The sequence below is a fragment of the Rhinolophus ferrumequinum genome, chromosome 12, assembly GCF_004115265.2.
Source record: "Rhinolophus ferrumequinum isolate MPI-CBG mRhiFer1 chromosome 12, mRhiFer1_v1.p, whole genome shotgun sequence".
Classification (NCBI taxonomy): domain Eukaryota; kingdom Metazoa; phylum Chordata; class Mammalia; order Chiroptera; family Rhinolophidae; genus Rhinolophus; species Rhinolophus ferrumequinum.
Window position 1 is genome coordinate 59,645,587 of NC_046295.1, and position 22,747 is coordinate 59,668,333.

Consider the following 22,747-nt stretch of genomic DNA (forward strand, 5'->3'; position numbering starts at 1 on the left):
ATCTCAACCGGCTGGAGAAGCCACTCTGCGGTAAATCTCAGGCAGTCTCCCTTTTGACTTGTGCAGCCTAGCCCTAAGCCAAGGACCGGTGGCACCATCCCATACACATCAGGACTTTCCTTTCCTGCCCGCCGTGCCTGCCGAGCTCCCTCCTCTCGGATACCCTGCCCTGCAGACGGCAGGCAGTTTAGCTGCACTTCCCATCTCTGCCACCTCAGTTTCAGTTCTAGCTCTCTGCTCTCTCTCCTTGAAAAGTTGTCCCGAGGCAGAAGTGAGGGTAGTGTGGGGATCACTTCATCAGTTCCCCTTTTTCTCATGGGTCCTCAGTCTTACGTTGTCCTGTTGCCCATTGATTTTGTCAGGTTTATGGTTTCTATGCCTGGAAGGATCGTCTGGAACCAGTTCTTTCTGTCATAGCCAAGGAGAAAGTTCCTCTATTCTTCTTGATCAGTCTTGTCAGAGGTTTATCGGTGGGTAATTTTGTTAGAGGACCAACTTTTGATTTTCTTGTTCCCCTCAATCATACTGTTTTACATTTCTGTGCCTTGTATCACATGTTTTGATGTGTATGTTTTTATTGTCATACAGTTTAAATGTCTCCTAATTTATATTATAATTTTTTTTGGCATAGGAAATATTTACAAAGGTGTTTTGAAATTTCAAGCATTTATAAAACTTTTTGAAAAATGGTTTGTACTGAAACTGCATTTTGGACAGTGCATTGCAGTCTGTGTGTATTCTTTGGTATTTGCTGAGACTTCATTTCTCTACTACTAGTGTTGATGAGATTTGTAATTCTGATCTCTGTGTGTGAAAAGTAAGTATATTTTCATTTTGGAGGTGTAGGGAGTCTACATATATCTATATGTATGCTTGTTCATGATATAGCATATAGTTACTAATTTTTTCCCTGCCTGATCTGTTAATTTTCTTCCTTCCTGAGAGAAGTATGTTAAATTTCTCCTTCCTTGTCTTCTTTTTCCCTCTTTTCCTCCCTCCTATTTTTTTTTTATAGTCCTTCCTTTCTTCCTTTTCCTAGAGTTCAAGTTATTGTGGGGTCCCAGTTTCATTCAAGGAGGACTCAATTCTACTTTTCCAACTCCCACAAGTCCTTTGTGATTGTTAAAATCCAAGTCTCAGAGGAAAGAAATGTGAAGAAAATCTAGGCTTCAGAATTTAAACAAGTCATTTGTGTTTCTCAAACTATAATTACACACATCCAAGGGATATATAGCTTCTGGTCCTGCCTGAACAGTCACATTATAAATGTGATGCATTACGTACCATTGGTTGATCTCAATGTTAATTTTAACATTTTAAAGTTAAACAGGAATATATCATGGGATGGAATTCAAAATTCACATAAAGTTTTAAGATAAGATGAAAAAATGACATTCTGTATTTGACGAGTCTTTGGCTATTTTGGCTATGCCACGTTCACTTTCTCCCATCAGAGATGTTTCAGGAGCACAGGTACTATTTTGGCGCCTCAGTGTAAGAACGTATTGTAACATAGTGTTATAGTGAAATAAAGCAGAGGGAGACCTGAGTGGTCAAGAATGATTAAAACTGAAAATAGGCTGTTGGACTTTGAAGTGAAGAAGTATTTGGTGACTTTGGTAAAAGCAGTTTCATTGGACTGGTAGAGAATAGAAAAATGATTGTAATAGACTAAGGTGAATAAGAGGAAGTGAAAACAAAATATAAACTTTTAAAGGAATTTGGAGAGAGTAGAAACAAAAGCAACTTGGAAGAGCAGTTGGCAGTACCTGATAATACCCATCTTGTGACCTCGTAATTACATTTCTAGGTATAACCTATGGTAGTCTCCCAAGCGTGGTATGGAGCTCAACTTCATCAGGATCTCTTTAAAAAATGTTTTAGCAAAGTAGCATTAATATTTGTATAAAAAAAACTTAGTAACAATTCCCTTAAATTTTTTTAAAATCAACTTTATTGAAATATAATTTACATACTATAAATATACTCATTTTAAGAGTACATTTTAATGAGTTTTGACAAATTTGTGTATCTGTGTAACTACCTCACAATCAAGATAAGGACATTTCTATTCGAGAAGTTTCTTTTGTGCTATCCCAGTAAATTCCAACTACTACATAGCCTATTGCTATAGCTTAATCTTTTTTCTAATTTCTTATCAATGCAATCATATAGTATTATCTTTTATGCTGGCTTCTTCTGTTCAGCATAATGTTTTTGAGATTTATCTATGATGTTGCATATTCCCTTTTATTGCTAAACAGCATTGCATATCACAATTTGTTATATCTGATTACCTACTGATGGATTTTTGGATTGTTTCCAGGTTTTGATTGTTTGAATAAAGTTATTATGAACAAAGTGCTATGAACACATGTACTTTGTGTGGACATGTATTTTCATTTCTCTTGGTTAAATAACTAGGATTGGAATTGCTGGGTCATATGGAAAGCATATGTTTAACTTTTTAGGAAAACTAACATGCTCGCTGTTTTTCCAAAATGGTTGTACCCACCAGCATTCCTACCAGCACTGTATAAACGTTCTAGTTGTCCTATGTTCTTGCTATTATTTGATATTTTAGCTTTAGCCATTTTATAGGTATGTAATAGTGTCTTATTCTAGTTATATTTTGCATTTCTTTGATGACTAAGGATTTGAGCTTCTTTTTATGTGCTTACTGGCCATTTATATATTGTCTTTTGGGCAGTGTCTGTTTTGCCGCTTTAAAAAAAATTGGATTGTTTTTCTTATTACTGAGTTCTCTATATATTTAGGATACCAATCCTTTATGTGATAATACATATTGCCAATATTTCCCCCCCCCCCCCCCGTTTTGGCTTTCCTTTTTATTTCCTTAACATTGTTTTTAGGAGAGCTCAGTTTTTTATTTTGATGAAGTTAGATTTATCAGATTTTCCTTTTATGTCCCTGCTTTTATTGTCCTAGCTAAGAAATTCTTCCATATGCTGAGGTTGTGAAGATTTTTTTACCTCTATTTTCTTCTTAACAGTTTTACAGCTTTTGCTTTTACATTTAGGTCTGTGATCCATTTCAAATTAAGTTTTATGATTGGCATAAGGAAAGGACAGGTATATTTTTTCCATATGAATATGACGTTTCAGCAGCATTTGTTTGAAAAGACTGTCCTTTCCCTCATTGAATTTCTCTCAACACCTTTGTTGAAAATCAGTTGCCCTTACATGTGTGGGTCTTTGTCTGGACTATGTTTTCTTCCATTGATTTATTCTATGCTTAGCCAATACCAAACTGTTTTAATAACTATAACTTTATAGTAAGTTTTGAAATTAGGTAGTGTAAGTATTTCACCTTTGTTCATTTTCAAGATTTCTTGTATATTCTAGGTCTTTTACATTTACATAGAAATATGATAATGGTGTCACTTTCTACTAAAAATAAGCCTTCTGGGATTGTGATGGAGATTGTGTTGTATCTATAGATCCATTTGGGAGAAATAACATCTTAAAAATATGAAAACTACCAATCCATGAATAGATATCTCTCTCTATTTAATTAGGTCTTAAATTTCTCACAACAATATTTTGTGGTTTTAATTATTTTACATACATTTTGTTAAATTTATCCTGAAGTAGTTCATAGTTTCGGATGGCTTTATAAATCGTAATTTTTAAATTTTGTTTTGAATTTTACATTGCTTATATGTATATTTACAGTTGGTTCTTGTATCCTGTGACCTTACTAAATTTACCTATTGGTTCTAGTATCCTTTTTTTTTTTTTTTAATTTATTGGGGTGACAATTGTTAGTAAACTTACTAGATTTCAGGTGTACAATTCTGTATCACTCATCTATAAATTACATTGTGTGTTCACCACCCAGAGTCAGTTTCCCTTCCATCACCATATATTTGATGCCCCTTACCCTCATCTCCACGACCACCCCCCCTTTACCCTCTGGTAATCACTAAATGACGTTCCCCAGATTAGTTTTCAAACCCCGTGGCCATCTTGTGGTTACTGATTGTTTTCTAATCCCCTCACCTTCCCCGTACCCCCACCCCCCTCCCGCGCCCATCTAGCAACCCTCAGTTTTTCCTCTTTGGTCTCCAAAACGTTTCTGAGTAGTTCATTCACTTATTCTTTTCTTAGATTCCGCATATAAGTGAGATCATATTGTACTTATCTTTCTCTGTCTGACTTATTTCACTTAACATAATGTTCTCTAGGTCCATCCATGTTGTTGCAAATGGTAAGATTTCTTTCTTCTTTATGGCTGTGTAATACTCCATTGTATAAATGTACCAACATTTTCTTAATCCAGTCATCTACCGATGGGCATTTTCGGTTGTTTCCATGTCTTAGCTATTGTGTATAGTGCTGCAATAAACATAGGAGTGCATAAAGATTTTGAATTGGAGTTTTGGATTTTCTCCGGATAGATACATAGGAGTGGAATTGCTGGATCATAGGGTAGTTCCATTTTCAGATTTTTGACATACCTCCATACTGTTTTTCCCATAGTGGCTGCACCAATCTGCAATCCTACCAACAGTTCACAAGCGTTCCCTTTTCTCCACATCCGCGCAGCACTTGTTGTTTGTTATTTATTGATGATAGCCATTTTGACTGGGGTGAGGTGGTATCTCATTGTGGTTTTTATTTGCATTTCTTTGATGGTTAGTGAGGTTGAGCATTTCTTCATATGTCTGTTTGCCATCTGATGTCCTTTTTAGAAAAATATCTCTTCAAGTCCTCTGCCCATTTTTTAATTGGGTCGTTTGTTTTTTTGGAGTTGAGTTGTTGAATGAGTTTTTTATAGATTTGTGATATTATCCATTAATCCGATATATCATTGGCAAATATCTTTTCCCATTCAGTAGGATCCCTTTTTGTTTTATTGATGGTTTCCTTTGCTGTGAAAAAACTTTTTAGTTTGATATAATCCCACATGTTCATTTTTTCTCTTACTTCCCTCGCGCGAGGGGATATATCAGTAAAAATCTTACTCCGGGTAATGTCTGTGAAGTTTCTTTGTATATTTTCTTCTAGGTATTTTATGGTTTCAGATCTTACATTTAAGTCTTTAAGCCATTTTCAATTTATTTTTGTATATGGTGTAAGGAGGTGGTCCAGCTTCATTTTTTGCATGTGTCTGTCCAGGTTTCCCAGCACCATTTATTGAATAGACTGTCTTTACCCCATCGTACATTCTTGCTTCCATTGTCGTAGATTAAATGGCCATATAGGCATGGATTTATTTCTGGACTCTCTATTCTGTTCCATTGATCTATGTGTCTGTTTTTATGCCAGTACCATGCTGTTTTGATAACTGTAGCCTTGTAGTATAATTTGAAGTCAGGTATTGTTATACCTCCCACTTTGTTTTTATTTCTCAAGATTGCTGAGGCTATACGGGGTCTTTATGGTCTCATATAAATTTTAGGATTATATGTTCTATTTCTGTGAAAAACGTCGTTGGTAGTTTGATAGGAATTGCGTTGAATATGTATATTGCCTTAGCAGTATGGACATTTTAACTATATTAATTCTTCCTATCCATGAACATGATATGTGTTTCCATCTATTTATATCTTCTTTCATTCTTTCTTCATGTCTTATAATTTTCTGAGTATAGGTCTTTACTTCTTTGTTAAATTTATTCCCAGGTATTTTATAGTCTTTGGAGCAATTGTAATGGGATTGTTTTTTTTTTAATTTCTCCTTCTGTTGTTTTATTATTGGTATATACAAATTCAACTGATTTCTGAATATTTATTTTGTTTCCTGCTACTTTACTAAATTCATCTATCAGCTCTAATAGCTTCTTGGTGGAGTCTTTAGGGTTCTCTATATATAGTATCGTATCATCTGCATATAATAATAATTTTACTTCCTCCTTACCAATTTGGATGCCTTTTATTTCTTTTTCTTGTCTGATCGCTGTGGCTAGAACTTCCAGCACTATGTTGAATAGAAGCGAGATAGTGGGCAACCTTGCCTTGTTCCTGATCTTAGGGGGAATGGTTTTAGCTTTTCCCCATTGAGTATGATGTTAGCTGTGGGTTTGTCATATATGGCCTTTATTATGTTGAGATATGATCCCTCTATTCCCACTTTCTTAGGGTTTTTATCATAAATGGCTGTTGGATTTTATCAAATGCTTTTTCTGCATCTATTGATATGATCATGTAATTTTATTTTTCGTTGTGTTAATGTGGTGTATCACATTAATTGATTTGCGGATGTTGAACCACCCTTGCATTATAGGGATGAATCCCACTTGATCATGGTGTATGATCTTTTTAATGTATTGCTGAATTCTTTTCGCTAATATTTTGTTGAGGATTTTTGCATCTATGTTCATTAGAGATATCAGCCTGTAGTTTTCTTTTTTGTGGTGTCTTTGTCTGATTTTGGGAACAGGGTAATAGTGGCTTCGTAAAAAGTGTTTGGGAGTCTTCCCTCCATCTGGATTTTTTGGAAGAGCTTGAGGAGAATAGGTGATAATTCTTTTTTGAACGTTTTGTAAAATTCACCTGTAAAGCCATCTGGTCCAGGGCTTTTGTTTGTTGGGAGATTGTTGATTACTGATTCAATTTCCCTGGTGGTAATCAGTCTATTCAGGTTTTCTGTTTCTTCTTGAGTTAGCCTTGGAAGGTGTACGCCTCTAGAAAAGTGTCCATTTCTTCCAGATTGTCAAATTTGTTGGCATATAGTTGCTCATAGTAATTTCTTAAAAACTTTTTGTATTTCTGCGGTGTCCGTTGTTACTTCTCCTCTTTCATTTCTGATTTTATTAATTTGGGTCCTCTCTTTTTTTAATGAGTCTGGCTAAAGGTTTGTCAATTTTGTTTATCTTCTCTAAGAACCAAACTCTTGGATTCATTGATTTTTTGTATTGTTTTTCTGGTTTCTATTTCATTTATTTCTGCTCTGATCTTTATTATCTCCTTCCTTGTGCTCCCTTTGGGGCTTATTTTGGTGTTCTTTTTCCAGATCCCTTAAGTGTGAAGATAAACTGTTGATTAGTGATGTTTCTTGTTTTTTTAGGTAGGCCTGCAATGCTATGAATTTCCCTCTTAGGACTGCTTTTGCAGCATCCCATAGATTGTGGTCGTCGTGTTTTCATTTCGTTTGTCTCGAGATATCTTTTGATTTCTTCCTGATCTCCTCTCCTGCTTGACCCATTCATTATTTAGTAATAAGTTATTCAGCCTCCATAAATTGGTGTGTCTTCCAGTTTTTTTCCTGTAGTTCATTTCTGATTTCATAGCATTGTGATTAGAGAAGACAATTGGTATGATTTCAATTTTCTTAAATTTATCAAGACTTGTTTTGTGGCCTATCATATGGTCTATCTTGGAAAATGTTCCATGTGCGCTTGAGAAAGACGTGTATTTTGGCAGCATTGGGGTGAAATGTTCTGAAAATATTGATTAGATCCAAGTGGTTCCAATGTATCGTTTAAGGCTGTTGTTCCCATATGATTTTCTGTCTGGAAGACCTGTCCCTTGTTGTCAGAGGTGTGTTGAAGTTTCCTACTATGATAATGTTACTGTTGATCTCTGTCTTTATGTTAGTCACTACCTGTTTTATATATTGAGGTGCTCCTGTGTTGGGTGCATAGATGTTTACTAGGTTATGTCCTCTTGTCGGATCAATCCCTTTATTATTATATAGTGCCCATCTTGTCTTTTAATATGTTCTTCATTTTAAAGTCTATTTTGTCAGATATAAGTATTGCAACTCCAGCTTTTTTCTCATTTCCATTTGCATGAAATATCTTACTCCAACCCTTCACTTTCAGCCTGTGTGTGTCTTTTGTTCTGAGGTGAGTCTGTTGTATACAGCATATACAAGGGTCTTGCTGTCTTATCCAGTCAGCCACCCTATGTCTCTTGATTGGAGCATTTAATATCCGTTTACATTTAAAGTGATTATTGATAGGTACATAGTTATTGCCATTTTTAAATTTGTAGTTAGGTTGTTTTGATCTTTCTTCTATTTACAGAAGTCCTTTTAGTATTTCTTGGCAATGCAGGCTTGGTGGTAATAAATTCCTTTAGCTTATTTTTTTCTGGAAAACTCTTTATCTCTCCATCAACTTTAAATGATAGCCTTGTGTGGTAAAGCAATCTAGGTTGTAGGCCTTTGTTTCCCATCACTTTGAGTAATCTCCTGCCACTCCCTCCTGGCCTTCAATGTTTCTGCAGAAAAGTCATTTGATAGTCTTATGGGAGTTCCCTTGTATGTAACCCTCTGTCTTTCTCTTGCTGCTTTTAGGATTCTCTCTTTGTCTTTAACCTTTGACATTTTAACTATAATGTGTCTTGGTGTGGACCTGTTTGGGTTTATCCTGGTTGGAACTCTCTGCACTTCCTGGGCTTGTATATTGGTTTCCTTCATCAGGTTGGGGAAGTTTTCGGACATTATTACTTCAAATATGTTCTCAATCCCTTGCTTCCTCTCTTCACCTTCTGGTATTCCTATGATGCGAATGTTGTTGCGCTTGATGTTATCCCAGAGGTCTCTTAAGCCATCCTCATTGTTTTTTATTCTTTTTTCTTTGTGTTGTTCCGTTTGGGTGATCTCTGCTACCTTGTCTTCTAAGTCACTGATTCGATCCTCTGCTTCATCTAACCTGCTGGTAATTCCTTCAAGTGAGTTCTTAATTTCGGTAATTGTGTTCTTTAGTTCTAACTGGTTGTTCGTTATGATTTCTACAATCCTTCTTTATGTCTTCTCTAAGCTCCTTAAACATTCTTATCACCAGTGTTCTGAACTCTGTCTCTGAAAGGTTGGTTACCTCTGCTTCATTTAGTTCCAGTTGTGGAGGTTTCTTCTGTTCTTTTATTTGGGACGTGTATCTTGTTTCCTCATTCTGGCTGACTCTCTGTGTTTGCTTGATGTATTAGGTAGATCCCCTAGAGTCTTAGTTCTTGCTAGGTTATCTTATGTGGTGTGTGTCCTTTATATTTGACTTGCACTACTTCGTTCTTCTCCTCTGCGTGTGCTCCAAAGGTGACTCTTGTTTGTGTATATTGTCCTGTTCAAGAAGATCTTTAATTTCTTTTTGCTTGTGAGTAGGTGGGGTTAACTCCTAGGCTGACTCTTTGTGAGACTTGGCTCTGTCCACCGCAGGGTGTTCTGCTGAGTGAGGGTTGACCACTTAAATGTGGTTTGGTCTCTATGGGCTCTAGTGCCTGCAGAGAAATTCCTTCTGGGTGTGTGACTTGTAGGTCAAACCCAGTAGTACTCTGGTTTGGTCTGGAGTTGGCCTCTGGATATGTTGAATCTTGTGCCTCTTAAGCTGGGCCCTGGTAGGGCAGTTTCAGAACAAAGCAAATCACCAAGCACAACAACAACAACAACAAAGAAAAAAAATCAGATACATTCACATGTAAAAACACCCGATAACCCCCACTCGACACAGGCAAAGATATCAAAGATATAAAGACAAAGCAAAACAAAACCAAGCAAAGCAAAACAAAAAGCAGCGCCAGTCTTGGCTTAAGCCCACCAAGTAATCTCCAGGTTGTCCTCTGCTGTACCAAAGAGCCCCCTGCTTATTGCGCAGGCAGAGCCAGTCACCTGGTGCCCAGAGTGACTTTGGGACTGTAGATTTAAATGCGTGGGCCTGAGGGGTCCTGGATGACAGTTTTTACAAAGTCAGTGCAGTTTCTGCCCTTGCCTGCACATATGCACACTGAGAGTAGCACCACCAGCCCCGTGTCCAGTACTCCTGAGTCTTAGGGCACTTCTTCTGTGTGTGTGTGTATGGGCGGGTGCGGGCGGGAGACTTCTGAGCTGCTGAAAGCCCAGAGCTGTGCCTGTCTCACTGCTGATCCCTGGGAGTGTCTCCGCAGTTGCACTTGCCCCATCCTAGGCAGGCCAGAAAGGGTGGGGGCTGGGGATGGAGGGGTCTTCTCTCTCCCAGCCCAGCCGCGCGTCACCCTCCTCCCGCAGGCCAGAAAAGGTGGTGGCTGGGGGTGGAGGAGTCTCTTCTCTCCTAGCCCAGCCAAAATCACACACTTCCCAGTCTCCTGGGTCAGGGCTGCCTGTCAGGCTTCCCAGAGCCTGAGCACTACGGCTCCTCTGTAATCTGACGCCACTCCTCAGTTCAGGGCCGGTTTAAGTCTCTGGAAGGGCGGGGGTAGGATTGGAAGAGGGGGGGGAGGGGCCCAGGTATGGAGTCTGTGTTCTTTGTCCGCCCTAGGGTCCACTAGCCGCCCTCCCGGCGGGAGAAATCAGCAGTGGGACGCAGGGAAAGAGCCCACCTCCTGGTCTCTGCGCTCTCCGTTCTGCCCTGGGATCCCGTGCGTGCCCACAACTGCGGGTGCCACCCGAGGTTTTCGCTGCCCGCTGCCGCCGCCGGCCGGGACCCCGCCGCGGGCCCGCGCGGTTTCACTCCGCTCTCTTCCTTCCTTCCCCTGCTCGCCCAATTAGCGCACCTTCAAGTAATCCTTCCACGAGTCTCTTAGCTGTTTTGTGTGATGTGCAAAGAGTTCTTTGATGGGTTATCGGTCCCGTTTGTAATAAGATCCGAGGAGAACTCAGAAAGTGCGCCCCGCTGCCGCCATTCCTGTGACTTCATCTCTGGTTCTAGTATCTTTTGTGTTGATTTCTTAGCATTGTATATATATCATTGATCTTGTTGTCTATAATGAAGACAGTTTTACCTTTTACTTATTAACCTGGATGATACTTATTTCTGTTTCTTACCTTATTGTTCTGGTTAGAACCTCTAGTACAGTGGTGAATAGAAATGGTGATAGTTGGCCATCTTTGTCTTGTTTCTGACCTTAGTGAGAAAACAGTCATCTTTTTACCATTAAGTATGATGTTAGCTGTAAGTGTCTTAGAGATGCCGTTATCAGGTTGAGGAAATTAATTTCTATTCTTAGTTTGCTGAAAATTTTATCGGGAATGGGTGTGGAATTTTGTGAAATGTTTTGTTCAGCATTGGTTAAGATAATTATATGGTTTTTCTCCTATATTCTGTTAATATAGTGGATTACACTGATTAATTTTTAAAAAATGGTTATATCAACCTTTCATTTCTATGATGAACCCAACTGTCATGATGTATCCTTTTTGTGTATTGTTGGATTCCATTTGCCAATATATTTCAAGGATTTTTTTTTTTTTAAATGTGTTCATGAATGATATTTTCTTTGTAATTTCTTTGTCTGGTTTTCGTATCAGCATATAACACTAGGCTCATTAAATAGGTTGAGAAGTGTTCAGTTCACAACTCTCTGAAAGAGTTTATATTCGTTTGCTATCATTTCTTAATTAATGTTGATATAGGACTATTCAGATTTCTATTTTATTTGTTCATTTCAGTAAGTTGCATTTTTCAAAGTACTTACCATTTCACTTAAGTTTTCAATTTGTTGCATGAAATTGTTAATAGCAGTTCTTTGCTACTGTTTGTTTAATGTCTGTAGAATTTGTAGTAACATCTCCACTTTCATTCCTGTCCTAAAGATTTATTGTCTAAAAAGGAATATAAAACATGTACGCAATACTTTTAAACTTTGTGGGGATAGGGACTAGTTTTGTTTTATTCTCACTAGCATCCCTAACACTGTATCTGGTGCACATAGTAGATTTTTAATATGTATTTGTTGACTGATAAATGACCAAAACGCTTTTCCATAGGTCTCTCTGTATATAATTCCTCATAATTATTTATTTAAGGCTATACTATCAGATGAACAATTCATTTACCTAGCTTACTGAAAATAACATTTTCAAAATGGAAATCTTAAGATTTAATTTGACAGTCATTTAGATTGATAATTAGTGATGTCTAAATGAATGACATCACCAATGAAGAAACAAAGTGACCAGAAAACTTGGTTGAATATGCCTCTGTCGTCAGGCATTGTAATTGAGCAAGGTAACTGTCACTGGAGGGGCTTAAAGAGTAGATACTTGAGTTACACTGCAAAGGATTGTTTGAATTTGGGCAAGTGGAGACAGGAAGAAGTATGTTCTGGGTGGAGATAAGGATTAATTATGCAAATTTTGCTTATGTAAATATATTGTAATAGTCTTTGAATTATTCATGTGAAGTAGAAGTTGTGTTTATTCATTGTACTATCAATGCTAGGCACCATGAAGGATATAAAAGTACGTAAGTACTATTTGTGTCCTTAAAGAACTTACATCGTACGTCACATTTTTCTGGGCCTTTTAAAAATGATATGATATGAGATATTATATATAAAGAATGTGGGAAAGCTTTAAACAATTTCTTTACCTGAATTATTTATATTTTATGATGTGTTGTAAGTATGAAATTATCTTTAGGACTTCTACTTTCTTTTGTTTTCTTTCCTTTTTAACAAGAGACCATGAAGTCAAATGCTATTTAATTTAGGTAATGGTGCTTTTTCTTTTAATAGTTTACGAAATAACGGAGATAGTTTTATGTTTGATTTATAAAAGAATAAGGTTTGATTCCATTTGTCACCAGTTTATTTGTATTACCTTGCTGAATCAAGGCCTGATAAGAGGCTGAATTCACAGAAGTCTGTCCTTGAACCTACTAAGTCTATCTCAGCAATAATTCCTGATGCCGGCAATAACTTCTCAGCTGAGTGATGACTCTACTGGGAAAAGAGATTCTATTAAAACACTCAACTTTGAAAAATACTTACTATAGTTCACATTCTCAGTAAATAACTTTAGATTCTGACACTATTCTATTTAGGATTTTGTAAAAAAAAAAAAATGCTCTTGTTTTGATCGTAGACCATTGTTTATATCTGAATTCTTTTGTCTTTTATTGGCAGTTCATGAAGTCAAGTGACCAAAATAATTATGTTAGTACATTTCATTGTAACTATTTATTCTAAAGCATAATGGAATATAAAGAAGTTCTTCTTAGATCTTACTCAATAATGGCATATATTTGGAGGTTAACATTATATTTAGATTCTTCTCACTCTGTACTCTTTCCGGGTGACCACATTCATATTTGTGCTTTTACCTTCTACTTGTATGGTAATGACTCCCAAATCCATATTCTGTACTTAAATGTTTCATTACTGTACTTTTTACTATTCTGTAATTACTGATTTACTTGCTTGACCCTAAGAGTCTGTAAGGTTCTTGAGGTCAGGGACTACATTCTGGCAGCCTGATGTAATGCCCAAGTAGATTATTTAAATCCTCTTGATAGTTTTAGGCTTTGTTAGTGCTGTTCTATTTCTGATTTGCCCTTCTAGAATGTGACCCTTTTGGGTGTCTCAGTTTAAGCCTGAGGTGTATCCCTGGTGTATCAAGCAGTTCCACCTTGAACTTCAACCTATCATCCCGGCACGAAGCAGCTGGCTGCTGAAGTGTCTCTTCAGCAAATTGGTGTCCCATTTGTTGCTCTCTGCGAGGTGTTTTGAAATCACTTTCTATGTTCTCACAGTTTAGGGTTGATAACCTCCTGTAGGACAAATTAATTATGGTTTTTGGGCTCACTTCCTCGTGGTTCCTCCTTTTTGAGCTATATTGCCCTCTAGTCCTAGGTGCTTTGGCTTCTCATACTCCAGCCTCTGTCTTCTTAGACAATTTGAGACTTCTGCTTTTTCTTCCCCTATGCTGTCATTGGACAACCATACTTAAAAAACCAGGGCGAATGTGGAGTTCACCTTGTTCAGCTTGTTTTATTTTAGGGATCATACCTCCATTGGGGTCTGCTTGTACTAGTTGATCTCCAGTGCCTTTTAACAGCTGTTTTATGTATTTCTGTGTTTTGTATTGATTTTGGTGAAAGACTGAGTCTGATATAAACTGTTTAGTAATGGCTGGCCTGAAGTCCATGTGCTTGCCTTCAAAAGTGTTATTTGTTTGTTTAGTTTTTTTGAAGTCAAAGTCACATAACAAAATCAACTTTCAAAGTATATATAGTTCAGTGGCATTTAGTACATTTACAGTGTTGTGTGTGCATACATTTTTAATGTATATAATGATAGTCGTACATTACACCTCTTGTTCTTTGTCTCATTGTCACCTAACAATATGTTTTAAGAATTTTTCCATATTAGATTTTTTTATTTATTACTATAACTGGGGCACAGTATGCATTTCCCGTATCCCTTCTCCTTGTGATGGAAACATACTTTGTCTCCAAATCTCCATTACCTAGACTATATTGCAGTTAATTAGAATTTATTCTTGATTCCATTGTCCTCAAGCAAGTGGATTATGTAAGGACCTCTTATAGAAAATGATTCCAAAAATTTCTAGTTTGACTCATTATCTGGGATCTGCTGGAGGGAATTGACCCTTGGAAATTCATGGGCTTTTTTGAACCTTAAAATTTCCCCTTCAGAACCATTTTGACACCAATGTAATTTCTTGAGCAAATCTAAACATCTCTGAACACTGTGTATTCTGTCAGATAAAGTATTGGTAGCACTCTCCATTCTACCTCTCAATGTCTTGGTTGCTTCTATATATAAATACATATGGAAAAGAATTGAATGATTAGAAATTTTCTAGTCTTTCCTAGAGGCAATGTTCTGCAATTCACTGAAAGTCTTTGACTTCAGATTATGATAGAATGCAGTGTATTAATGATTGAACTCAAAATATATGGTGATGGAAGGAGAACTGACTCTGCCGGGTGAACATACAATGCAATATATAGATGATGTATTATAGAATTGTACACTTGAAACCTGTATAATTTTACTAATTAATGTCACCCCAATAAATTTAATAAAAATTTTTAAAAGGACAAGAGTGGCTGAATAGATACAAAAACTAAGACTCACCTATATGCTACCTACAAGAAATTCTTTTCAGATATAAGGATGCACACAGAGTGAAAGTGAGGGATGGAAAAATATATTCCATGGGAATGAAAACCAAAGAAAGCTGAGGTAGACAAAATAGACTTTAAAACAAAGACTGTAATAAGTGACAGAGAAGAGCATGACATAACGATAAAGGGCTCAATCCAACAAGAGGATGTGACATTTGCAAACATTTATATACCTAACTAGGAGCACCTAAATATATAAAGCAAATGTTAGCACATCTAAAGAGAGAAATAGATAGCAATACAATAATAGTAGGGGACTTTAAGCCTCACTTTTATCAATGGATAGGTGATCGAGACAGAAAATCAAAAGGAAAATTTCGCCTCAAATGACATGTTAGCCTGTATGGACTTTACAGAGATATAGAGAGCAATCCATCCAAAAGCAACAGATACACATTCTTCTCAAACACACATGGAACATTCTCCAGAATAGATCACATATTAAGTCACAAAACAAGTCTTAATAAATTTAAGAAGGTTGAAATCATAATAGATCTCTTTTGACCACAATTGTGTGAAACCAGAAATCAATTATAAGAAGAAAACTGGAAAATGCATAAATATGTGGAGGTTAAATCACATGCTACTGAACAAACAATGTATCAAAGAAGAATTCAAAAGAGAAATCAAAAAATATTTTGAGACAAATGAAAATGGAAATACAACAAACATACCAAAACTTACAGGATGCTGCAAAAGCAGTTCTAAGAGAGGAGTTTATAGCGATAAATGCCTACTTCAAGAAGCAAGCACAATCTCAAACAACTGAACTTTAGACCTCGAGGAGCTAGAGAAAAAAGAACAAATGAAGCTCAAAGTTAGTAGAAGAAAGGAAATAACAAAGGTCAGAACAGAATATGCATAAGTGAAATAAATTGAAAAACATTAGAACAGATAAGTGAAACTGAGAGCTGATTCTTTGAAAACATAAGTAAAATTAGTAAACCTTTAGCTGAACTCACCAAGAAAAAAAAGGACTCATAAATAAAATCAGAAATGAATGAGGTGACATTACAACTGATACAAAGAATCAAAAGAGACTACTATGAATACTTAAACAGCAAGAAATTTAACAACCTGGAAAAAATGGGTAAATTTCTAGAAACATACAGCCTATCAAAGTAAGTCATGAAGAAATAGAAAAACTGAACAGGCCAATTACTAGTAAGAAGATTTTTGAATCAGTAATCAAAAACCTCCCAGTAAACAAAAGTCTTGGACCAGGTGGCTTCAGTGCTGAAGTCTACCAAACATTCAAAAGAGAATTAATACTAATCCTTCTCAAAATCTTCCAAACAATAGGAGAGAAGGGAATGCTCCAAACTCATTTTATGATGCCAGTATTACCCTGATACCAAACCAGACAAAGCTTTTCCTCTAAGATCAGAAACAAAACAAGGATGATTACTCTTGCCAGTTTTATTCACTTTTATTCTTGGAAAGAGAAATAGTTTTGGAAGCCCTAGCAAGAGCGATTAGGCAAGAAAAAGAAATAAAGGCATCCATATTGGGAAGGAAGAAGTAAAACTGCCTCTATTTGCAGATAATACGGTGTTATATATAGAAAACCCTAAAGACTTCACCACAAAATGGTTAGAACTAATAAATGAACCCAGTACAGTTGCAAGATACAAAATCAACGTAAAATTGAAGAAGACAAAAATAAATGGAAATATAGTTTGTGTTTGTGGATTAGAAGAATTAATATCAGTGGAATGTCCATACTACCCAAAGTGATTTACAGATTCAATGCAATACCTATCAAAATTCCAACAGCATTTTACAGAAATAGAACAAACAATCCTAAAATTTGTACAAAACCACAAAAAGACTCCAAATAGCAAAAACACTCTTGAGGGAAAAACAGCTAGAGGCATGACACTCCCTGACTTCAAACTATAGTACAAAGCTATAGTAATCAAAACAGCATGGTACTGGCATAAAAACAACCACATAGAACAATGGAACAATTGAGAACCCAGAAATAAAACCACACACATACGATTAATTTATGCAAAGGAGCCAAGAATTTACAATGGGGAAAAATCAGTCTCTTTAATAAATGGTGTTGGGAAGACTGGACAGCCACATGCACAAGAATGAAACTAGACCCCTATCTTACACAAAAATCAATTCAAAATGGATTAAAGACTTGAGTTGAAGACCTGAAACCATAAAACTCCTAGAAGAAAACATAGGCAGTAAGCTCCTTGGCATTGGTCTTGGCAATGATTTTTTGAATCTGATACCAAAAGCAAAGATCGCCAAAGGAAAAATAAAAAAAGTGGGTCTATATCAAACTAAAAAGATCCTGCACAGCAAAGGAAACCATCAACAAAATGAAAAGACAACCTACTGAATGGGAAAAAATATTTTCATATCACATTTGATGAGAGGTTAATATCCAAAAAATTTATGAATAATTCATGCAATTCAGAAAACCAAATAACCCCGTTAAAAAATGGGCAAAGGACCCGAATAGATTTTTTTTCCCAGAAGAAGACATAAATATAGCCAACAGTTACATGAAAAGGTGCTTGACATTACTAATCATCAGGGAAATGCAAATCAAAACCACAAGGAGATATCACCTCATACCTGTTAGAATGGCTATTATCAAAAAGAGAAGAAATAACAAATCTTGGTAAGGATATGGAGAAAAGGGAACCCTTGTTCACTGTTGGTGGAATATAAATTGGTGTAGCTACTATGGAAAACTGTGGAGGTTCCTCAGAAAATATAAATAGAACTCCTGTATGACCCAGCAATTCCACGCCTGGGTGTTTATTCGAAGGAAACGAAAATGCTAATCAAAAAGATACATGCATTCCCATGTTTGTTGTAGCATTATTTACAATAACCAAGAAAGGGAAACAACCTAAGTTTCCATCAATGGATGAATAAAGAAAATGTGGTGTAGATGTATACAATGGAATATTATTCAGCCATAAAATGGAACGAAATCTTGCCATTTGTGACAACATGCATGGACCTTCAGGGCATTATGCTAAGTGAAATAAGTCAGACAGAGAAAGGTAAGAACAGTATGAGCTTAGTTATATATGGAAGAGATTATTGGTTGCCAGAGGCAGGGGTTGGTGGTGGGCCAAATAGAGGAAGGGGATCAAAAGATTAACAGACTTCCAGTTAAAAGTAAATAAATCATTGGGATATAATGTTCAGTTAATAATACTGACTATAGTTAATAATACTGTTTTGCATATTTGAAAGTTGCCAAGAGTAGATATTAAAAATTCTCATCACAAGAAAAAAATTTTTTTAAACTATGGTGATGGATGTTAGACTTATTGTGATCATTTTGCCGTATTTACAAATATTGAGTCATATGTTGTACACCTAAAACTAACATAATGTTATATGTCAGTTATACCGCAATAAAAAAAGCACGTTTTGAACTTTTTCTTCTTTTTATAATTTACTTTCTCAATTATCTCAGTTATGAGAAAGAAAACATTTGAATTTAAATTCAAAATTGAACTTTTTTTTTCCAGATAACCATGATGATTACACAGACTGCTATTATGCCTTTTGCTCCTATTGAGGATACACTGAGTCGGATGCTGTTTGGCTGGCAGCAGCAGTTCTCGTGTGAAAAGAAAAGTAAAACAAAATCATCTTTCAATGGTACTGGTTCATCGACCTCAAAGCCTATAGCTGATGCTTCAGATAACGTTAAAAAGAAGCATGCTAAGAAGACTGAATAAATTTACTTGATGAGTTTTAGAAGGCAGAAAAATATTTTTTCTCATCTACCTGTCAGATTGTGGTAAATATTTATATATAAATGATGTAAAATAAAGACTATATATAAGGAATGGAGGTGACAAAAAGAAAGAACTTCTTTCTTTTTCTGGGAAAACTATCCCTTTGTGGATTGTAATTCTTGTGTTATGAGTGTTTCATGTGAAATTGTTTTTCTAAGTTATATAAAAATATTCTATTGTGATTATTTTATAGTTTTATATCGATAAAAGAAGGCTAGATTTTTTAATGTTAGATAAAGGAAACCTACTATCATTGCAAAATTACAAAATTTAAAGCCTTTTTGTTTTATGTGGGTATTTTCATACAAGTTTTTAATTTGAATCTATTTGAGCTTTAGTTCAGCAAAATTAAACTTTTATTTCACATTACCATTATAATTCCTAGCTATTAAAAACAATTCCTTTTTAATTTTGAGCACTGGGAAGAGTAAACCTTACCTAAATCACTTTATATTATGAGTGAAAATAAATTACTAGTTTATATTTCAGATGTAAACATTGTATTCTTTTTGTCTACATTAAATGGAAATATGAGAAATTTTATTAATTTTTTTGTAGTAGTAGTTATTGTTCAGTGAGAACAGGATGTGAGTATGAGTTCCGAAGTCTGTTTCATGCACTTGTTTGTACTATCTTTTTTCTCAAAATCAGGGGTGTAATTTTTAATAAATCGCTAGTCCCACGTTTTGTAAGTTTCATTTGAGGATCTCATATTTTTTTCTCTCTCCTTAAAACACATTTGTTTTGACTGTAGGAGAAATTATTCTTTTCAGCGTTCACATATTCTTCTTTCTGGTCTTAGTTGGTTTGAATACATAGATGGTAGTATCTTAGTGATTCAACAAAAAGAATTACTTCAATTTAAAAATTTTCTCTTTATGTCTCTAATGGGAACTTTTCTGTTTTCTAGTTGAAATGTCTCTAGATTGCATATATTTATGTTATAATTTAATCTATATGTACATACATTATTCATTTTATGTTAAATTAATAGTAATTATCCTTATGTGAACATTCTCAGCTCTAGTGAGAATCGTCCTTGGGCCTTTGGTAGTAACCAGCTAACCAAGAGGAAACAGACTCATGGTAGTCCATTTTAGTGAAGAATGGTGATGTTAAATCTGGTTCCTGTTAGATTTTCTTACTTTATTTCATAGTTTAAAAATCCACTTGTAACGTTAAAACTCTGTGACTGACATTTCTTCTATCCAGACCATGAATGTGCTACCTGCAAAGAGTTAGTATGTATCTGCCATTTTGGATGACTAAGTACTCAAATCGCATTCAAGGTAGAAGTCTTTTATTTGAAAACATTTTTAACAAATATAAATGGGCTATACTTTTACTTGTTAAAAATTTTTTTCGGGGAGTAAAGCCCTTTGAGGATACTAAGATGTTTATTTTTAATATTGTGATAGAAGGCATTAGATATTTAAGAGTTCTTTATTACAGTTGGTGCTCTTGTAGTTAACTTGTTAAAATTAACATGTTACTAGTTGTTAATTTAGTTTTCAAGTTTGGGCTTAACTGTAGTTGAAATGGCAGGAATCTTGTTTTATACTTGTTATTAAAGACAAATTTATTGAAATAAGTTATTTAGCACCAATGCAGTATTACATTATTTTATGTTTTTTTCTTTTATATTTTGAGTTAGGAGTTCAGAACTCCTCTGGTATTTCGACTGATAGTGTATATGAGGTGTGATCAAATACAGCAGTGAATGTTTAAATTAAAAAAAAAAAATTATTATAGTAAAAACACATTGCCATCAATCCTCCTCAAAATACCCTCCCCCTTATCCCATCGTTCTTGCCACTTTCTGAAGCAGTTCTGGAAGTCCTCTTTGGTCTAGTTGCGCTGTTGTGGCTGCCTCGATGTCCAGAATTGATTCCAAACTTTTCCTTTCATGGTCCTTTTGACTTCGGGGAAGAACCAGAAGTCGGATGGTGCCAGATCCAGTGAATAAGGTGGATGAGGACACACTGTAATATTATTTGACAGAAATTGCCATATACCAGAAGTGATGTGTGACATGGAGCCTTTCCGTTGTGATCACAAAATACAGTGAATGCCGCTGCCGAGTGCCATCCAATGGAAAGACAGGGATCTTCAATACAGAAAATGGTGTGTCAAACCTTAGTAACAGTGTGTGGCAAGGTTCAACTCGTTCGGTGTAGTCAGTTGGGTGTGAGCTACAGTTAAGAAAAGGTGTGTTTTAGGGGTGACCAGTTAGCTCAGGTGGTTAGAGCGTGGTGCTGATAATTCCAAGGTTGCCGGTTCAGTTAACACATGGACCACCGTGAACTGCGCCCTCTTTAAAAAAAAAAAAAAGAAAGAAAGAAAAGAAGAGAAAAAAATGTGTTTTAAAGTGTGCCGTAAATCATCCTCCGTGACAAGGCTTCATGTGACAAATCGCTTCTGATATATGGCAATTTCTGTCAAAAACATTTTTTGTACAAATCTTTTGGTGAAGGAATGTTTTTATTTCTTTTGGGGAAATACCTAGAAATAGAATTATGTTTAGTTTCATAAAAAACTGCTAGGCCTTTTTTCCAAAGTTGTACTATTTTATATTCCACAACAATGTATGAGTATTTAAGTAGCTCTCCATCCTTACCTAGGATTAGTGTTGTCAAACATTTTAATTTTGTCTGTTTACAATGGGTTGTTGGTAAATTTTATGGTTTTAATTTACATTTCCCTGCTGATTAATGATGCAGAGGACTTTTGTGTGTGCTTATTGGCCATTTGTATATCTCCCTGTCTGAAGTGGCTCTTCAGATCTTTTGCCCATATTTTATTGGATTTGTGTTTTTGTTAAGTTGTAAGAGTTCTTTATATATCTTGGATATTGATCCTTTGTCAAACAGTTGTTTTGCACATATTTTCTTTCTGGTCTGGCTTATTTTTATCATGATATCTTTTAATAAGCACAGGTTTTAAATTTGGAAGAAATCTAATTTCCCAATATTTTATAGTTATTGTTTTCTGTGTCTTAAGAGACTTGCCTACCTCCAAGTCGTGACGATGTTTGCCCATTTGAGGAATCCCAAATAAAGGAGTGCCTAGCTTTTAGCTTTCTTTTGAGAAACACTTAGAAGAGAAACACTTTATACCATTATATAAATCTGTTGCTCAGCAAGTCACTCAGGCCTAATTTTGATTCTGCTTCTTGAAAATCATTATATGTGTCACTTTTTCTTTGTGCTACAGATTGTACATTAAAGGAATTTAGGACTTGTTCTGTATATATGTATTTAGGGACTTTCTGTGGGCAGACTTGACCTTGATTTATCAACTCTGATATTTATAAGAGATGGTGAATAAGAATGTGATAGTAGAAAATATTTTAAAAATGAAATAAAAATTCTCTAAGCTCAGTGTAGGTCTGGGATTAGTTGGGAAGATAGTGGTCCGTATTGAAATATATAATCTAAGTATGTATTTGTGGTGACACAATGTAGACCAGTAGACCTTAAAGATTAATTTACAGGGCAGACTGTCCAATACTCCATGACAATACTAAATTTTGCGGCACACATAACTGAAGGTGAGAACTATTCCTTTCTCCTATACTTAATAAAGAGAACTAAGATTTAATTGGGATCAAGAAAAAATTCGTATATTGGGACTATTATCAGCAAACAGTGGTTTGGTGGGGGCGAGGAAAGGAATGGAGGGACTCCTGCCAGACAAATTTAATAACTTCAGACATATTTTCACCCCTGTAGAATTGTAGTATTAGTAAAGAGGATAAAGTTGATAATAGATATTTGTATTTTTATAAATATTTTGTGTAATACAAAGTTTGACTTAAAAATTCAGTCCAATCTCAGTAAAAATAGACTAGATGGAAACCTTCGTTGAGAATAATACGAAGTGAAAGAAATCTGCTACAGTCGCTGATAAGCACTATTGTTACAGTGACATCTTAATGAGCTGTGAGAGGAAGTACATAGCATCTTGAATCAATTTTCAAAGGACGTTAGGTGTTACGAAAGCCTGTGATGACAGGAAAAATTTAAACGCTAATAGTAGGCTTGGAAAATGATTCAGCTTAAAAAATGTGAGCATACATCTGGGAAGAATTATGTAAGGCTCAAACTTAAGGAACTACGCATGCATTTTGTAATAAACTTTGAATAACAAAA

The 22,747-nt window shown here is 35.6% G+C and overlaps 1 protein-coding gene across 1 annotated transcript in view; it reads left to right on the plus strand.

The window, feature by feature from the left end:
• TMEM38B (transmembrane protein 38B) overlaps positions 1 to 18,550 on the plus strand; it is a 52,395-nt gene extending 33,845 nt beyond the window's left edge. The window contains exon 6 of the mRNA XM_033121959.1: positions 18,324 to 18,550. Coding sequence (XP_032977850.1) covers positions 18,324 to 18,536 — 213 coding nt within the window. The 3' untranslated portion in view covers positions 18,537 to 18,550. The remainder of the gene's footprint in view (positions 1 to 18,323) is intronic.
• Positions 18,551 to 22,747: the final 4,197 nt, after the last annotated feature.